Source organism: Perognathus longimembris, chromosome 10 (genome assembly GCF_023159225.1).
Source record: "Perognathus longimembris pacificus isolate PPM17 chromosome 10, ASM2315922v1, whole genome shotgun sequence".
Classification (NCBI taxonomy): domain Eukaryota; kingdom Metazoa; phylum Chordata; class Mammalia; order Rodentia; family Heteromyidae; genus Perognathus; species Perognathus longimembris.
The window spans coordinates 13,370,257-13,383,805 of record NC_063170.1 but is presented as its reverse complement, the minus strand read 5'-3'; the positions used below and the strand labels follow the sequence as shown (position 1 = coordinate 13,383,805).

Sequence of the window (13,549 nt, the reverse complement as noted above, 5' to 3'; positions counted from 1 at the left end):
CACTCCTCAGCACTGGAGACCAGCATGCCACTGGCAACTGGGGCTACCTGGACCAGGTGGCCGCCCTACGCTGGGTGCAACAGAACATCGCCCACTTTGGAGGCAACCCTGACCGTGTCACCATTTTTGGCGAGTCTGCAGGTGGCACAAGTGTGTCCTCACATGTCGTGTCCCCCATGTCCCAAGGACTGTTCCATGGTGCCATCATGGAGAGTGGGGTGGCCCTGCTGCCAGACCTCATCTCCAGCTCCTCTGATGCAGTCTCCTCAGTGAGTGTCCTCCGCTGCCCTGGTCCACACTCCCTGTCTTACCCCTCACCCCAACAGCCTCTGGTTCCCTGTGTTTTCTGGGGACAAAGAGGATCATGGAGGGAACTTGGGATGTTCTCCTTGGGAATTGCTGAGGGATCAAGGGGTAGGATCCACACATCTCAGCCTCACAGAGCTGAGTGTGGTCTGTGACCAGCAAGCTATACACAGACTCTCCCTTGTGGACATAACAATGTAAGTAGTGGGATGGGTCCTCCAGCTGTTGCCCCTGAGCACCACGAAAGTGGAAACAAGTTGATACCTGCAACAATCCACACTTTATACCTTGAAGGGCTTAGAGGAATTTGCATCAATCCGGTTCTGGGAAAACCTCTTCTGTTACTTCAAAGGGTGAAGTAGTCCCTGCCTGGTTGCTTTTCAGGTGGTGGCCAACCTGTCTGCCTGTGAGCAGATGGACTCAGAGATGCTAGTGCGCTGCCTGCGAGCCAAGAGTGAAGAGGAAATGCTGGCTATTACCAAGGTCAGGCTGAATGGTGGGGGTGGGGGCCAGGCAGGGGGGCCATCCCACTGATTCCTGAGGGGGAAAAAGAGATAGGGTATAAATAACTCAGTCCTAATGCTCTGAATCAATGACTCCGTTCTTATAGCCTTGAATTGAGGGGGAAAAAAGACTAAGGGAGACTAGCCCAAGTGTAAGATCTCTTGGGATGTATATAAAAGAGAATGCTGGGAAGAATTGGGATAGGGTAGAAATAACAAGAAGACATTAGGAAATGTGTGGTATGTGATCTCAAACCCTGATCACGTATGCCTTCTCAGACCTTCAAGATCATCCCTGGTGTTGTGGATGGGGCCTTCCTACCCAGACACCCCAAGGAGCTGCTGGCCTCTGCTGACTTCCACCCTGTCCCTAGCATCATTGGTGTCAACAATGATGAGTATGGCTGGCTCCTCCCCATGGTGAGACTTATAATTCGTTATAATTCGTTAATAGGCTGGGGAGCACATTTGTTATATGTGTGAGGGGCAGGGGATGCATGGTGGGACAGGGCATGATGCCTTCATGACCAGGCCATCCCAAATTTCCACTCTCTCCCCACCACAGCTCTCAGGAGTTTCTGACACCATAAAGGGAATAAATAGAAAGACCTTGCCAGCTGTTATGCAGAAAACGGTAGGAATCATGGTAAGCATCGGGACACCTGTCCCAATGGATGGGACAGCCCAAGGTATTGGTTCACACAGTAACCTCCAAGAATATACGATAGATATCTGTATGTTTGTGGCGGAGTTGCCTCCAGCACTTGGCTCTTTCCTCCCTATATTAATGTCCCAGCAAATGTCGCATCTCCCCACTCAAAGGCTGCCTCCTCCCTGCTACTGCCTGGCCTGCCTAACCTGACTCACTCTGATCCTCTTGGCACAGAACTTGCCTGCTGAGTGTGCTGATCTGCTGATGGAAGAGTACATGGGGGACACTGAGGACCCCCAAGCCCTCCAAGCCCAGTTTCAAGAGATGATGGGCGACTTCATGTTCGTGATGCCTGCACTGCAAGTAGCACATATTCAGCGTGAGTTCATCTGTAGCTGAGGCCTGACCGCCCACTGGGCAACTCAGAGCTGTGTATCCCAGGGCAGCTCTGTGATGTCCAAGTCCCCACCCTTGTCTTTCTCAAGGCCGCAGGGCCAGATACTTGATGTCTCACAGGTCAGTAAATTCTCATGGCTACTGTAAGACACAGGCAGCCCTGGCACTTTAAAGAACTGGAAGCTTAGTGACTAGTCCAAGACCACACAGATAGGAAATCCACGTGATGATTTAACCAAAGATTTTCCCATTGGGGTCACCAGGAAGATGGCAGCAATACACAATTCTTGGCCTAAAAGCTCATCCTAGTGATCAGAGAATGGAGCATTGACTCTGATGTTCACCTTTGGTCTTTGCAAAGCCTCCTCCTGCCTGAGGCTTCTGACTTCACAGTCCAGATTCCAGCCAGTATCAACCTAGCTATCTTACCACAAAGGATAAGGAGGGACAAATCCAAGTGAGGGGTCACCATGACATAATCTGTCTACACCTCCAGGTTCCCATGGCCCTGTCTACTTCTATGAGTTCCAACATCCTCACGGCTTCATGAAAAACCTCAAGCCCCCGCATGTGAGGGCTGACCATGGTGATGAGGTTGCCTTTGTCTTCGGGTCCTCCTTTTGTGGCAGCAACTGTGAGTTTTCTTCTTTTCCATCAGCTAGAATGATCCCTATAGGGTGACTCTCCTCGTGGTCTAAATAAGGAACCTGAAGCTCAGAGAAAGGACAAGATCAAGTATGCAAAATTCAAAAGGCTGCAAGTATTCAGAATCCAAGCCTTTTCCCAAGCAGCCTGTGCTCTCACCGCCTGTCCCCACCTGAAATAGAGTGTCAGACATGGGTACAGAATGCATCATTAGAAGTTGTGAATGTCCCTAAGTAATTCCTAGGGACTGAGAGTAGAAATGTCCTCTAATCCAGGAATACACACTGATGTATTCAGCTAGAGGCTGGGATGAGTAATGGAAGCTTGTGCAATGAGAGTGCCTTACTAGGTGGGGTAGAGGAAAAAGATCAGGCCTGGCATGGAGGATCAGACTACAATTGAATGGAGGTCAGGAAGCAGGAGTAGGCACCCTGAAATGTTGCCTAAGACCCAGACCCTTGTTCTCCTCCATGCAGCTCACTTTTCTGAGGAGGAGGAACTACTGAGCAGGAGGATGATGAAGTACTGGGCCAACTTTGCTCGGAATGGGTGAGATAATACACCTAACCTTGCCTCCCCAAAATAGGGTCCACACAGTGATCCCTTTTTGGCATCCTCATGAGCACTCACCATCCTTGATTACATGACAGATCTCCCTCAAACCCAGGACTCACACACAGAGAGGGCATGGTAGATGCAAAGTGGACCACAGTTTTATGGAAACATCAGCACTTACCTCTGTGAGGTGGCTTTAACCAATATAGAACAAACACTTGGGGGAGGGCCTTGCTTTCCTATGTCAGAAAGGTTTCCCCTCATTCCCTCTACTCCTGATTTGGGGCTGCCTGGCAGGACCTCAATGAGGTGATTGGGTCCAGGCTCACAAGCACTCAGAATGACCCTCACTCACCCTCCTGGGAGGGTGTGTCCACAGGAACCCCAACAGCGAAGACCTGCTCCACTGGCCCATGTTTGACCTAAATGAACATTACCTCCAGCTGGACCTCCATCCTGCAGTGGGCCAGGCCCTGAAGGCCTCCAGGCTGAAGTTCTGGACCAAGACCCTGCCCCAGAAGATCCAGGAGCTCAAGGGCACTAAGGAGAAGCACCTAGAGCTGTAGTGATCTATGTGAGGAAGAATGGTCTTCAGTGTGGGTAGGATTAGCATGAGGTGCCCATACGTTCACCACTAAGTAGGAATTGCCTTGATCATTCACTTAGCCATTCATACCTTCTTTATTCAGTGAGCCGGCCAGCTAACCAGCCAATGTTTATGAAGAACCTCCTGCATGATGTTCATGACCAACTTGCCTGAGCTCTCTCTTCCTAGACACACTGAATAAATGTGCCGATGGCAATGAAGCTGCAGGAGTCCCTATGGTGCTTACTGTTCCCCATACCCACTGGGACTTTCCCCTTCCTTCCTTGCTGTTGTCGTCTCCCCAACCTCTGTCTGCTCCTAGCCTCCAGGCCATCTTGAAATAAAGAGGATATCTTGAACATGTTACCCATATCGTACCAGGGGTGACATGTTGTTAAGCAAGCCCCATTTGCTTTTCTAACTTCTAAGTAGCCAACAGTCACACACACACACACACACACACACACACACACACACACACACACACGGAGCTTTGTTATGGATTAATTTATATGCAATTAAATTCACCCATATCCACTCCCATATCATGTGTTAAAATGTTTCTTTGAACCAAAGGAATTCCTTCACACTCTTTACAGTTAATTACTTCCTTTTACTCAGTGCTTTGTAAACACTGGATAGTCTTTTATTCCAGTGCTGGGATTTGCACTCAGGGCTTTGCCTTCTCCCTTGGCTTTTTCTATTCAATGCTGGATCCCTATCACTTGAACCAACCTCCACTTCAGTCTTTGTGCTGGTTAATTGGAGATAACACTCTCACAAATTCTTCTACCTGGGCTGGCTTTGAACCTTGATCATCAGATCTCAGCATCCTGACTTGATAGGATTATACGCAAGAGCCACTACTGCCTGGCCCAATTGTTTTTAGTTGCTCTCAAAATAATATATAATTTTTAAAAATAATAGCTCAATATACAATATCATGCTATGTGAATTATTTGTGACTTGTAGCCACAAATTAATATTAATGTTAATATTTTGAGAATCAAGTACTACTTCTCTCTTTTATTGAGGAGTACCTTCTATGAATGCACATGCTACCTTTTATCCACACACAACTGGATGCACAACCTAGCATGACACATTCTTTTCAAATTTTAGGACATTTTCAAATTAACTTTCTGCAGACACATGCTTTCATATCTATTGGATTCTGTTCTAGGTATTTTATTGCTTCATTGGAGATAAAAGTGTCACTGAATTTTCTGCCTGGCTGGCTTCAAACCCAGATCCTCAGATCTCAGCCTCCTGAGATGCTAGGATTACAGGTGTGAGCCATCTTGTGTCTCTGATGCTTCCTCTCTGAAGAAAGACAAAGACTGAGAGTGCCTCACGAGGCACTCTGTCTCTCTGTGTCTATGCCTGTGTCTCTGTCTGCCTGTCTGAGTCTGCCTCTCTTGCTCTTTCGTTCTCTCCCTGTCTCCCTCTCTCTCCCCCTCCCTCCTCCTCCATCTCTTCTCTCTCTCTGTTTCTTTTTTTGTTTGTTTGTTTTTAAATACTTATTTACTGTCAAAGTGATGTACAGAGAGGTTACAGTTTCATACATTAGGCCTTGGGTACATTTCTTGTACTGCTTGTTACCTCCTCCCTCATTCTCTCTCCCCCTCCCCCTTTCCCTCTCCCCCCAATGAGTTGTCCAGTTGGTTTACACCAAATGGTTTTGCAAGTATTGCTTTTGGAGTCGTTTATTTTTTTATCCTTTGTCTCTTGATTTTGATATTCCCTTTCACTTCCCTAGTTCTAATACCAGTATATACAGTATCCAGGGTACTCAGATGAGATACAATGATAGCACGGGTACAACCACAGGAAGGGGATACAAAAGGATTATCAACAAAAGAAGCTATGGTTTCATATGGCATGTTGAAAGTAATTACAAGAGTAATATAACACTCGTTTCCATAACATGCAGTTCATTTCATTTAGCATCATCTTATGCGTTCATAAGGGCATAGCTATTAGGCTCTTGTGATCCTCGGCTGTGACTAGCCTAAACCTGGGCTGATTATTCCCCTATAAGGGAAACCATAGAGTCCATGTTTCTTTGGGTCTGGCTCACTTCACTTAGTATAATTTTTTCCAAGTTCTTCCATTTCCTTGAGAATAGGGCAATATCATTCTTTCTGATAGAGACATAAAATTCCATTGTGTATATGTACCACATTTTCCTGATCCATTCGTCTACTGAGGGGCATCTGGGTTGGTTCCATATTTTAGCTATGACAAATTGTGCTGCGATGAACATTGTTGTGCTGGTGGCTTTCCTGTGTTCTTGTTTGTGGTCTTTTGGGTAGATGCCCAAAAGTGGGGCTTCTGGGTCATAGGGGAGCTCTATGTTTAGCCTTCTGAGGAATCTCCATACTGCTTTCCAGAGTGGCTGAACCAGTTTACATTCCCACCAACAACGAAGTAGTGTTCCCTTTTGGCTACATCTCCTCCAACCACGAAAGTAAAGCAACTTTCTCTCTGTTTCTACCCTGTCTCTGTTTCCTCATCTTTTTGCAAATCACTACATATATGTAAGTTTTCATCAACCTCCTCACACCTACAGAAATGCTTCTAAAACCCTTCCATTCCATGTTTTTACTGTTCGCATGGGTATTGTGGATGCCAGGGTCTCTGAAGGATGGTGCAGGAAGTGACAGGCCATGTGGGGACCTTCAGCCTTGCAGGGGTGCTCCACAGCCACAGAATTAAGAAGAAGCATTGTGATGTTCAGTTAAAGTAAAGGAATTTGTTACTCAACCCTGAACTTTAAGGACCTGGACTCCCAGCAGCACTGCCCAGGTGCTAATTTGATTAGGAGAATGAAGGTGAGAGAGAGCTTTACTGAGTCTGAATAGCCAATGTCTCGTCCTGAGGTTCCAGACCTGTGCCTGGAATTACCAACACTCTAGCCTCACTTTCTCCCCTTGTCCGGCTATAACCCATTTGACTGGCACCAGACCAGAACTTTGAACTAACTGCTTCATTGCCTCCCTTCTTCAGCTGTGCTCCAGTTTGCTAATTATCTATATCTCACTGTTAGTTACTTTCTGAAGAATCCCCACCAGAAGGCATGGGTGAAGCCATGCACTCGTGGCCTGTACCTGACACTCAGGGGACTGCAATCTGAGGACTGCTATTTGAAGTCAGCCTGGACAGCACAGTCCATGAAATCTTATCCCCAGTTAATCAACAAAAAGCCAGTAATGGAGCTCCAGCTCCAGTGGAGTGCAGCACCAGCCTTGAGTGAAAAAGCTAAGGGATAGCTCTCAGGTCCTGAGTTCAAGTCCTAGTACCAGCACGGGTACACAGAAAGACAGACACACAGATCTCCAGGGACAGTAGCACCACATTAGTTACTTTCTCATCACTACCAGATTACACCAATATTCCCAGGAGCCAACTACAAAATCCTACCCTTAAAGCGGAGGTGAATCTTTAAACTTTGCCTTGAGGTTCTGTAATACACCTATGCTGATGGTCATCCATCACTTGGTCTATTTTCTAAACTGTTTGTGAGTCTAATAAGAGCATCTGCCCAAGAAGGGTCTAAGGCCATGTCCTGGGCTACAGTTTATTAGATTGGAGACCTTGAGTGTATAACAGACTTCATTGCTGGACCAGAGGTCAGAGAATCTTTAGCCATGGGGAAATAAGCCCTCCAGGAAAGGTACCAAGAAGCAAAGCCATGATGCCAGGTTGTAGGGTCTCAAAAGTATTATACACCTGGGCTTGGAATATGGCCTAGTGGTAGAGTGCTTGCCTAGCATGCATGAAGCCCAAGGTTTGATTCCTTATCACCACATAAACAGTAAAAGCCAGAAGTGGCGCTGTGGCTCAAGTGATAGAGTGCTAGCCTTGAGCAAAAAGATGCCAGAGACAGTGCTCAGGCCCTGAGTTCAAGCCCCAGGACTGTCAATTTAAAAAAAACATATACACCAGATTGAAAAATGAAAGCTGATTCTCACAGGTAGTAAAGACCATATGAGGTTGAGCCTGCCACCTCCTCCTCTGGGAAGCCAGGCTGGGCTGCAGCTCCTGACTCCTGCTGTCTCACTGCATGCCAGCAGGGTTGTATGAGTTTCACACACTCCCAGTTGCAGACCTGGCTCCCGCATTACAGCAGGCCCAGAGAGCCCTGTCTCCTCACAGTGCTGCAACCAGGAAGTTCCCTTTAAATGTTTTTCAAGTGGGCAAATGACTGTGCACTTGATCTCAGCCACCAAGGCAGGTGTAAGTAGGGTGACTAGGGGGATGGGTCCTTAAGAAATGCCACAGTGACAAGTAGGTTTGAATGAATCAACCTGTCTAAGTAGGAGGGGTCCACAGAGACCCTCAGACCAAGATTCTAAGGAGTTTAAGGAGGAATTTCAGAATGAGTACAGTCATAGCTTCCTGTCTCTGCTCCAGTGCTCACCTTTGCCCAGTGGGGGTGGGGTCCATTGTCCATGTGTGGGATCCAGAGCCTGCTTCTCCTCAGAGCAGCCCTGAATTTCTCCATTATAACCTTCACCTCAGTGACAGCTCTTAGTATCTCAAGGGCTACTGAAGCCACACAGCGCCTCTGGAGGAGGGCAAAGGAAAAGCAGGAGAAGCGAAGGGCTCACACTCAGCATGCTAACTTCCTGTGACCTCCCCTGTCAGTTTCACTCTCTTACAGGAGCAATGTTGCCCAGCCTCTCCTATGTCCCCGCCTACTCCCTGTGAGGTTCAAACTCCTGGCTAGGCGAGGTCTAGGTGAATTGTGCCTGCTGGTGAGTTGCATGTGCTGCATAGAGGCACAGTAACAGTCCTGTGAGCCAGCCATGCTGCCGGACCGACTTCCTGCCTGGCTGACCACAGTGGTCTGTGGGTTCCTGCTTCTTCCACTCGGGATCCATGGTAAGACTCCTGCTGGGAGAAGGGGTAGGAGTGGGGACAGGTTCCAGAGTAAGATCTGCTACATTGTATAGAGCAGAGTTTGAGACTTGGGAAAGGGAGGAGTGGGTGGAGATGGAAGGTAACAGTGTGGGAAAATTGTGCTATTTAAACCTCTACTAAATGCCCAGGGTGGTGACTAGAGAGGGTCATAGATGTCTGAGGACACAGAAGAGTGAGCCCAAAATGAGAAGGTATCTCATGCATTAGACTTCCAGTTCAGAATCTCCAAATAATAACCAGACCACCCTGGTCTGGTTATTTTCCTTCTGGATACTCTGGATGTTTTCCTTCTCTGTGTGACTGTGGCTATATTTGTAGCTGATTTGTATCTGCTATTGAACGAGCTGACCTTGACAATGTAATTATCATTTGTGTTGCTTTTGTCTCTGAGTGGTTACCACAATGGCCAGAAAAGCATCATGTCATGTTCTGGTGCAGCCTGAGAAACACTTCTGACCTTAGGTAATACACAGGTCCCCAGAACCATATCATAAAGCTGAACTGAGATGTCCCTGGGTTTCCTTCACCTGTGTATCAAACCTGAGCAAAGCTATAACTTGGCTTACAGGGCAAAGGGGATGCACTCTGTGCCTGCCACACAATCACCTGGTCCTTATCAGTAGATCATTCCAAGAGGGAACTATGCCCAGGCATGTGTGTAAAACTCTTGATCCCTCTTACCCCAAAGCATTTTAGTGTGGACCTTGATGGCCTCCCCTGCCCTCTCCTGCCCTCCCCTGTTTAATCTTCCCTAAGAAGTCTCCACTCAACTCATCTATAGCCCACTCTAACCAGATTCTCTCCCTTACCTGCTCTTGACCAGTTTCTGGTTTGTGATTCCGAACCAGTCCAAGCCAAAGACAGTTTAAGACAGGAGTTCGTAGATCATAAAGATTTCACCTCCTGGCAGCCCTTGGGCATTTTCACTTCCTCATATCATTTCATTGAGGGCTTCTTCCTGAGGATGAAGCATGTCAGGCAGCTGATATCTTAAGAGGATCATCAGCATTGTGTCCTTTAACAAGTTTGCCCTGTCACATGTATCAAGAGTGAGTGGCCACAGTGGAGGTACATGAGCAGATCTCATCTGGCTAAGAACCTTGGATGGACAGAATGTAACCAGGGTTGGTGGTATGCCTTCAGACTTGGAAAGATATTGGTAAATTGCTGTCTCTGATGTCTATGAGTGGCTTCTGTCTTGTCAGTCACACCAAGTGACATCAAACTTGTTGATTCGTGAGTGACTCCCTGTCAGAGCTTGGGGAGGGTGTTACTTTTCTACAGAAATATGTCAGATGGTAAGGAGGGGTCCAGGGAGATGTAGGATGATACTGATGACACAAAGAAGCAAGGGCAGGTTTGCCTAATTAGGTACCACTCTGTTCCTGGAAGGACAGGAGTTTCTGGGTTTCCACATGAGGGCATACACATGGGTGCCCTAGTTGAAGGAAGAGTGAATCCAACATGTCCAGCCTCCACATCAACAATTATCAGGATTATATAGCCCAAGTATGTGGACAGTAAGATGGTTTCCAATGGCCTCCTCTCTCCCTGTTCCCCAGCACATGTGAATTTGTGAATTAGGCATTTCATAGTCTGGTCATAGCTGTTTAACTCTCTTTCCTGTTCTTACAATCGTTTGACCCTTTTTGATACTTCCAGTATGAGATGATGTGAGGATTGAAATGTGTGTGCATGTGTGTGTGTGTGTGTGTGTGTGTGTGTGTGTGTGTGTGTGTGTTGCTCCTAGGGCTTAAACTCTGGGCCTAGGCACTGTCCTTGAGCTTTTGTGCTCAAGGCTAGTGCTCTACCACTTGAGCCATACCTCCTCTTCTGGCTTGTTTGGAGATAAGAGTCTCTTGCCCAGGCTGACTTTGAACTGTGATCCTTAGATTTCAGCCTGCTGAGCAGTTAGGATTACAGGCTTGAGCCACTAGCACCTGGCAGGATTGTAAATTTTCAAGCCAATTCCTGGTTCTCCCATAGATGGAGATGAGTAGATGGAAAGGCCTCTTTTGTGCCACATCCAAAGAATCCTTTGTGAGCACAGTAGGAATGGCTGCTGGAAAACAATGGTGTTAGTACACAGTTTTCCAGATGCAAAGTGGGTGAGGACATTGGCCCTGTAGATCAGAGGATTTTTCCAGGCTCAGCTGTGGGTGAACAGGAGCAACAGGAGCCACAGTGTGAATGAAAGCTGATGGGGCAGACCCAACTCTGATGTGCATCTCTCCACCCACAGGCCAGGACCCAGCCAGCCCCATCAGGACCACACACACCGGGCAGGTGCGGGGCAGCCTCGTCCATGTGAAGGACACCAATGTGGGAGTCCACACCTTCCTGGGAATTCCCTTTGCCAAGCCACCAGTAGGACCACTGCGCTTTGCCCCTCCGGAGCCCCCTGAACCTTGGAGTGGGGTGAGGGATGGCACCTCCTACCCAGCCATGTAAGTTTCCTCAGGGAACCCAGGGGACTTCCGTGTCTGGGGTGGGACAAGAACTGAGATCTCTGGGGCAGGCTGAGTGGTTCTTCCATCGGAACACCACAGTCATTTTCCTTTTGCATTGGGGTGATTTCCCAGGCTTATTGATGTTGTTGAGGTTCAGAGGGTGGAGTAACTTTGCCATACCCAGGTCGCAAGCCTTAGTAAGCACACATTATTAGTGCCTGGTGCTAGAGAGAAGACAGACACATGGGGGCCCTGATTCAAATCATGCCAAGTGTTTTCTGCCCCCAGGGGAGGTGTCCCTAGGAAAGGGTTAGGCTGATTCTAGGAACCTGGAATCCCTGAATCCCTCAGTAGATATTGAAGATCCCCAAGGAGGACACTGGTGATATCTCTTAGGAAAAGCCAAGCTCCACATAACCTATGGCAAGCCATAAGCCAAAGAAAATCATGTCTGCTTCCATGTGGAAGATCTGTAGGACTGACGTTCCCTGAGTCATCAGGAATGGTCATGAGCAATGTCCCACTACCTTTCGTGTAATCAACCTCCATTCATTCAACTGCTCCTGCATAGTGACAGTAATTTTGATCTAGGCCAAACTAGGCACAGAGAGAGGCTATAAATATCAACCCCAGCAATTAATGGGTCCTTCAGAGAATCTAAGAGTCAAGCTTTTCCAGCCTCAAAAAGGGTGGATCCAAGACCCGCAACAACTCTGAGGACTCTCTGGAAGGCAGGACCCCATTTAGCTTCCATAGAGCCTTTGCCTGAATGTTAGGTGGAAGGAATTGAAGAGAAGATTCTGTATAAACAAGACATCAGTGCAGCAGAGATTTATCATGACTGGGAACAAATTTGACCACAAGGTCTGATTTTTTACCATGACACATGGAATGATGGAATAATTGTTTACAATTGTACGCAGGTGTCTGCAAAACAATGATTTGATAATAGATACAGAATCTCTGAAGACATTTATGCCAATCGCCGTGACAATACCTACCATAGCCATGTCAGAAGACTGCCTTTATCTCAACATCTACTCACCCGCCAGTGCCCAAAAGGGCTCTAACCTGCCTGTAAGTGTCAGGACTTGGTTGGCCTTGGTGGGAGGACATTTCTTCTGCAAGACTATTAGTAGTGACAAGAAGAGCTGGGGGTCTCAGACAGTGTGGAACCTAAAGAAAAATTCATTATCAGGTTCCAAAAGGTAGTTGGCCAAGGGTTGGTGACTCGCCACTGGTAGGGAATGCAGTCTTAACTGATCCCAGATGTTAGAGGACTTAGTTCTTTAGTCAAACAAGAACTCAGTCTACCAACTTTAGCCCAGAACACTCCCTGAAAGATCCAAGTGTGAACTCTGAGGTCATCCAACTTGTGGTTTGCCTATTGTGCCAATGCTAGTATGTGATCCTTTTTGACTTATATTAAAGTGAGACAATCAGGGAAATACTCCTTTTCTTCCCCTTTAGATGGGCAAGATAAGGGCACCCATAAGGCTTGGAGCATGAATTCAGACTAGGATTCCTGGAGTGGACCTCGAGGCTAGTGATTGAATGTGAGGCCCTCACCCAAGTTCAGCAGGTCCTGAGGGAGTTCTTTCTATATTGGCAACTGCCCACAGCCTAAGCCACGGACAGTGCAATGGACACCAGAGATAGGATTGGGGATGGATGAGAATCAGTAACAGCTGTCTTCACTTTCCCAGGTGATGGTGTGGATCCATGGTGGTGGACTGGTTGCAGGTATGGCTTCCTTGTATGATGGATCCTTGCTGGCAGCCACTGAGGATGTGGTGGTGGTCATTATCCAGTACCGCCTGGGAGTCCCGGGCTTCTTCAGGTGAGCATGGGATTGAGATGGGCAATGAAGGACAAGCAGAGCCAGGACAGCCCTGTGACCTTTGTCTCTGCCCCTCCTCAGCACTGGAGACCAGCATGCCACTGGCAACTGGGGCTACCTGGACCAGGTGGCCGCCCTACACTGGGTGCAACAGAACATCGCCCACTTTGGAGGGAACCCTGATCGTGTCACCATTTTTGGCGAGTCTGCAGGTGGCACAAGTGTGTCCTCACATGTCGTGTCCCCCATGTCCCAAGGACTGTTCCATGGTGCCATCATGGAGAGTGGGGTGGCCCTGCTGCCAGACCTCATCTCCAGCTCCTCTGAAGCAGTCTCCTCAGTGAGTGCCCTCAGCTGCCCTGGTCCACACTCCCTGTCTTACCCTTCACCCTGACAACCTCTGGTTCACTGGGTTTGCTGGGGACAAATAGGATCATGGAGGGAACTTGGGAACTTTTTGGGAATTGCTGAAGGGTCAGGAGTAGAATCCACACCTCTGGATGTAGCCAGCAAGGAAGGCTACACTCAGATTCTCTCATGTGAATATAACCAAGTAAGAAGGGGGAATGAACCCTTCAGCCAAGGTCACTGAGCATCACAAAAGTGGGAGCAATTTCACAACTGCAGCCATCCACACTCTATACCATAAGAGATTTGGAGAAACTTGGATCAGTCTGGGTCTGGGAAAAC

The 13,549-nt window shown here is 47.8% G+C and overlaps 1 protein-coding gene across 11 annotated transcripts in view; it reads left to right on the top strand.

The window, feature by feature from the left end:
• The window catches only part of LOC125358318 (acylcarnitine hydrolase-like), a 108,041-nt gene that overhangs the window by 91,056 nt on the left and 3,436 nt on the right, over positions 1 to 13,549 (top strand). For 6 of the 11 annotated variants that reach the window (XM_048355386.1, XM_048355383.1, XM_048355393.1 and 3 more), the window contains 3 exons: positions 11,943 to 12,096; positions 12,726 to 12,859; positions 12,941 to 13,199. In XM_048355386.1, the coding sequence (XP_048211343.1) occupies positions 11,943 to 12,096; positions 12,726 to 12,859; positions 12,941 to 13,199 (547 nt within the window). Of the gene's footprint in view, positions 1 to 10; positions 270 to 690; positions 790 to 1,088; positions 1,230 to 1,374; positions 1,456 to 1,695; positions 1,841 to 2,353; positions 2,492 to 2,978; positions 3,052 to 3,436; positions 4,078 to 8,366; positions 8,531 to 10,811; positions 11,017 to 11,942; positions 12,097 to 12,725; positions 12,860 to 12,940; positions 13,200 to 13,549 lie in introns of those variants that run through there. The other 5 variants (XM_048355387.1, XM_048355394.1, XM_048355381.1 and 2 more) reach the window with 3 other exon arrangements.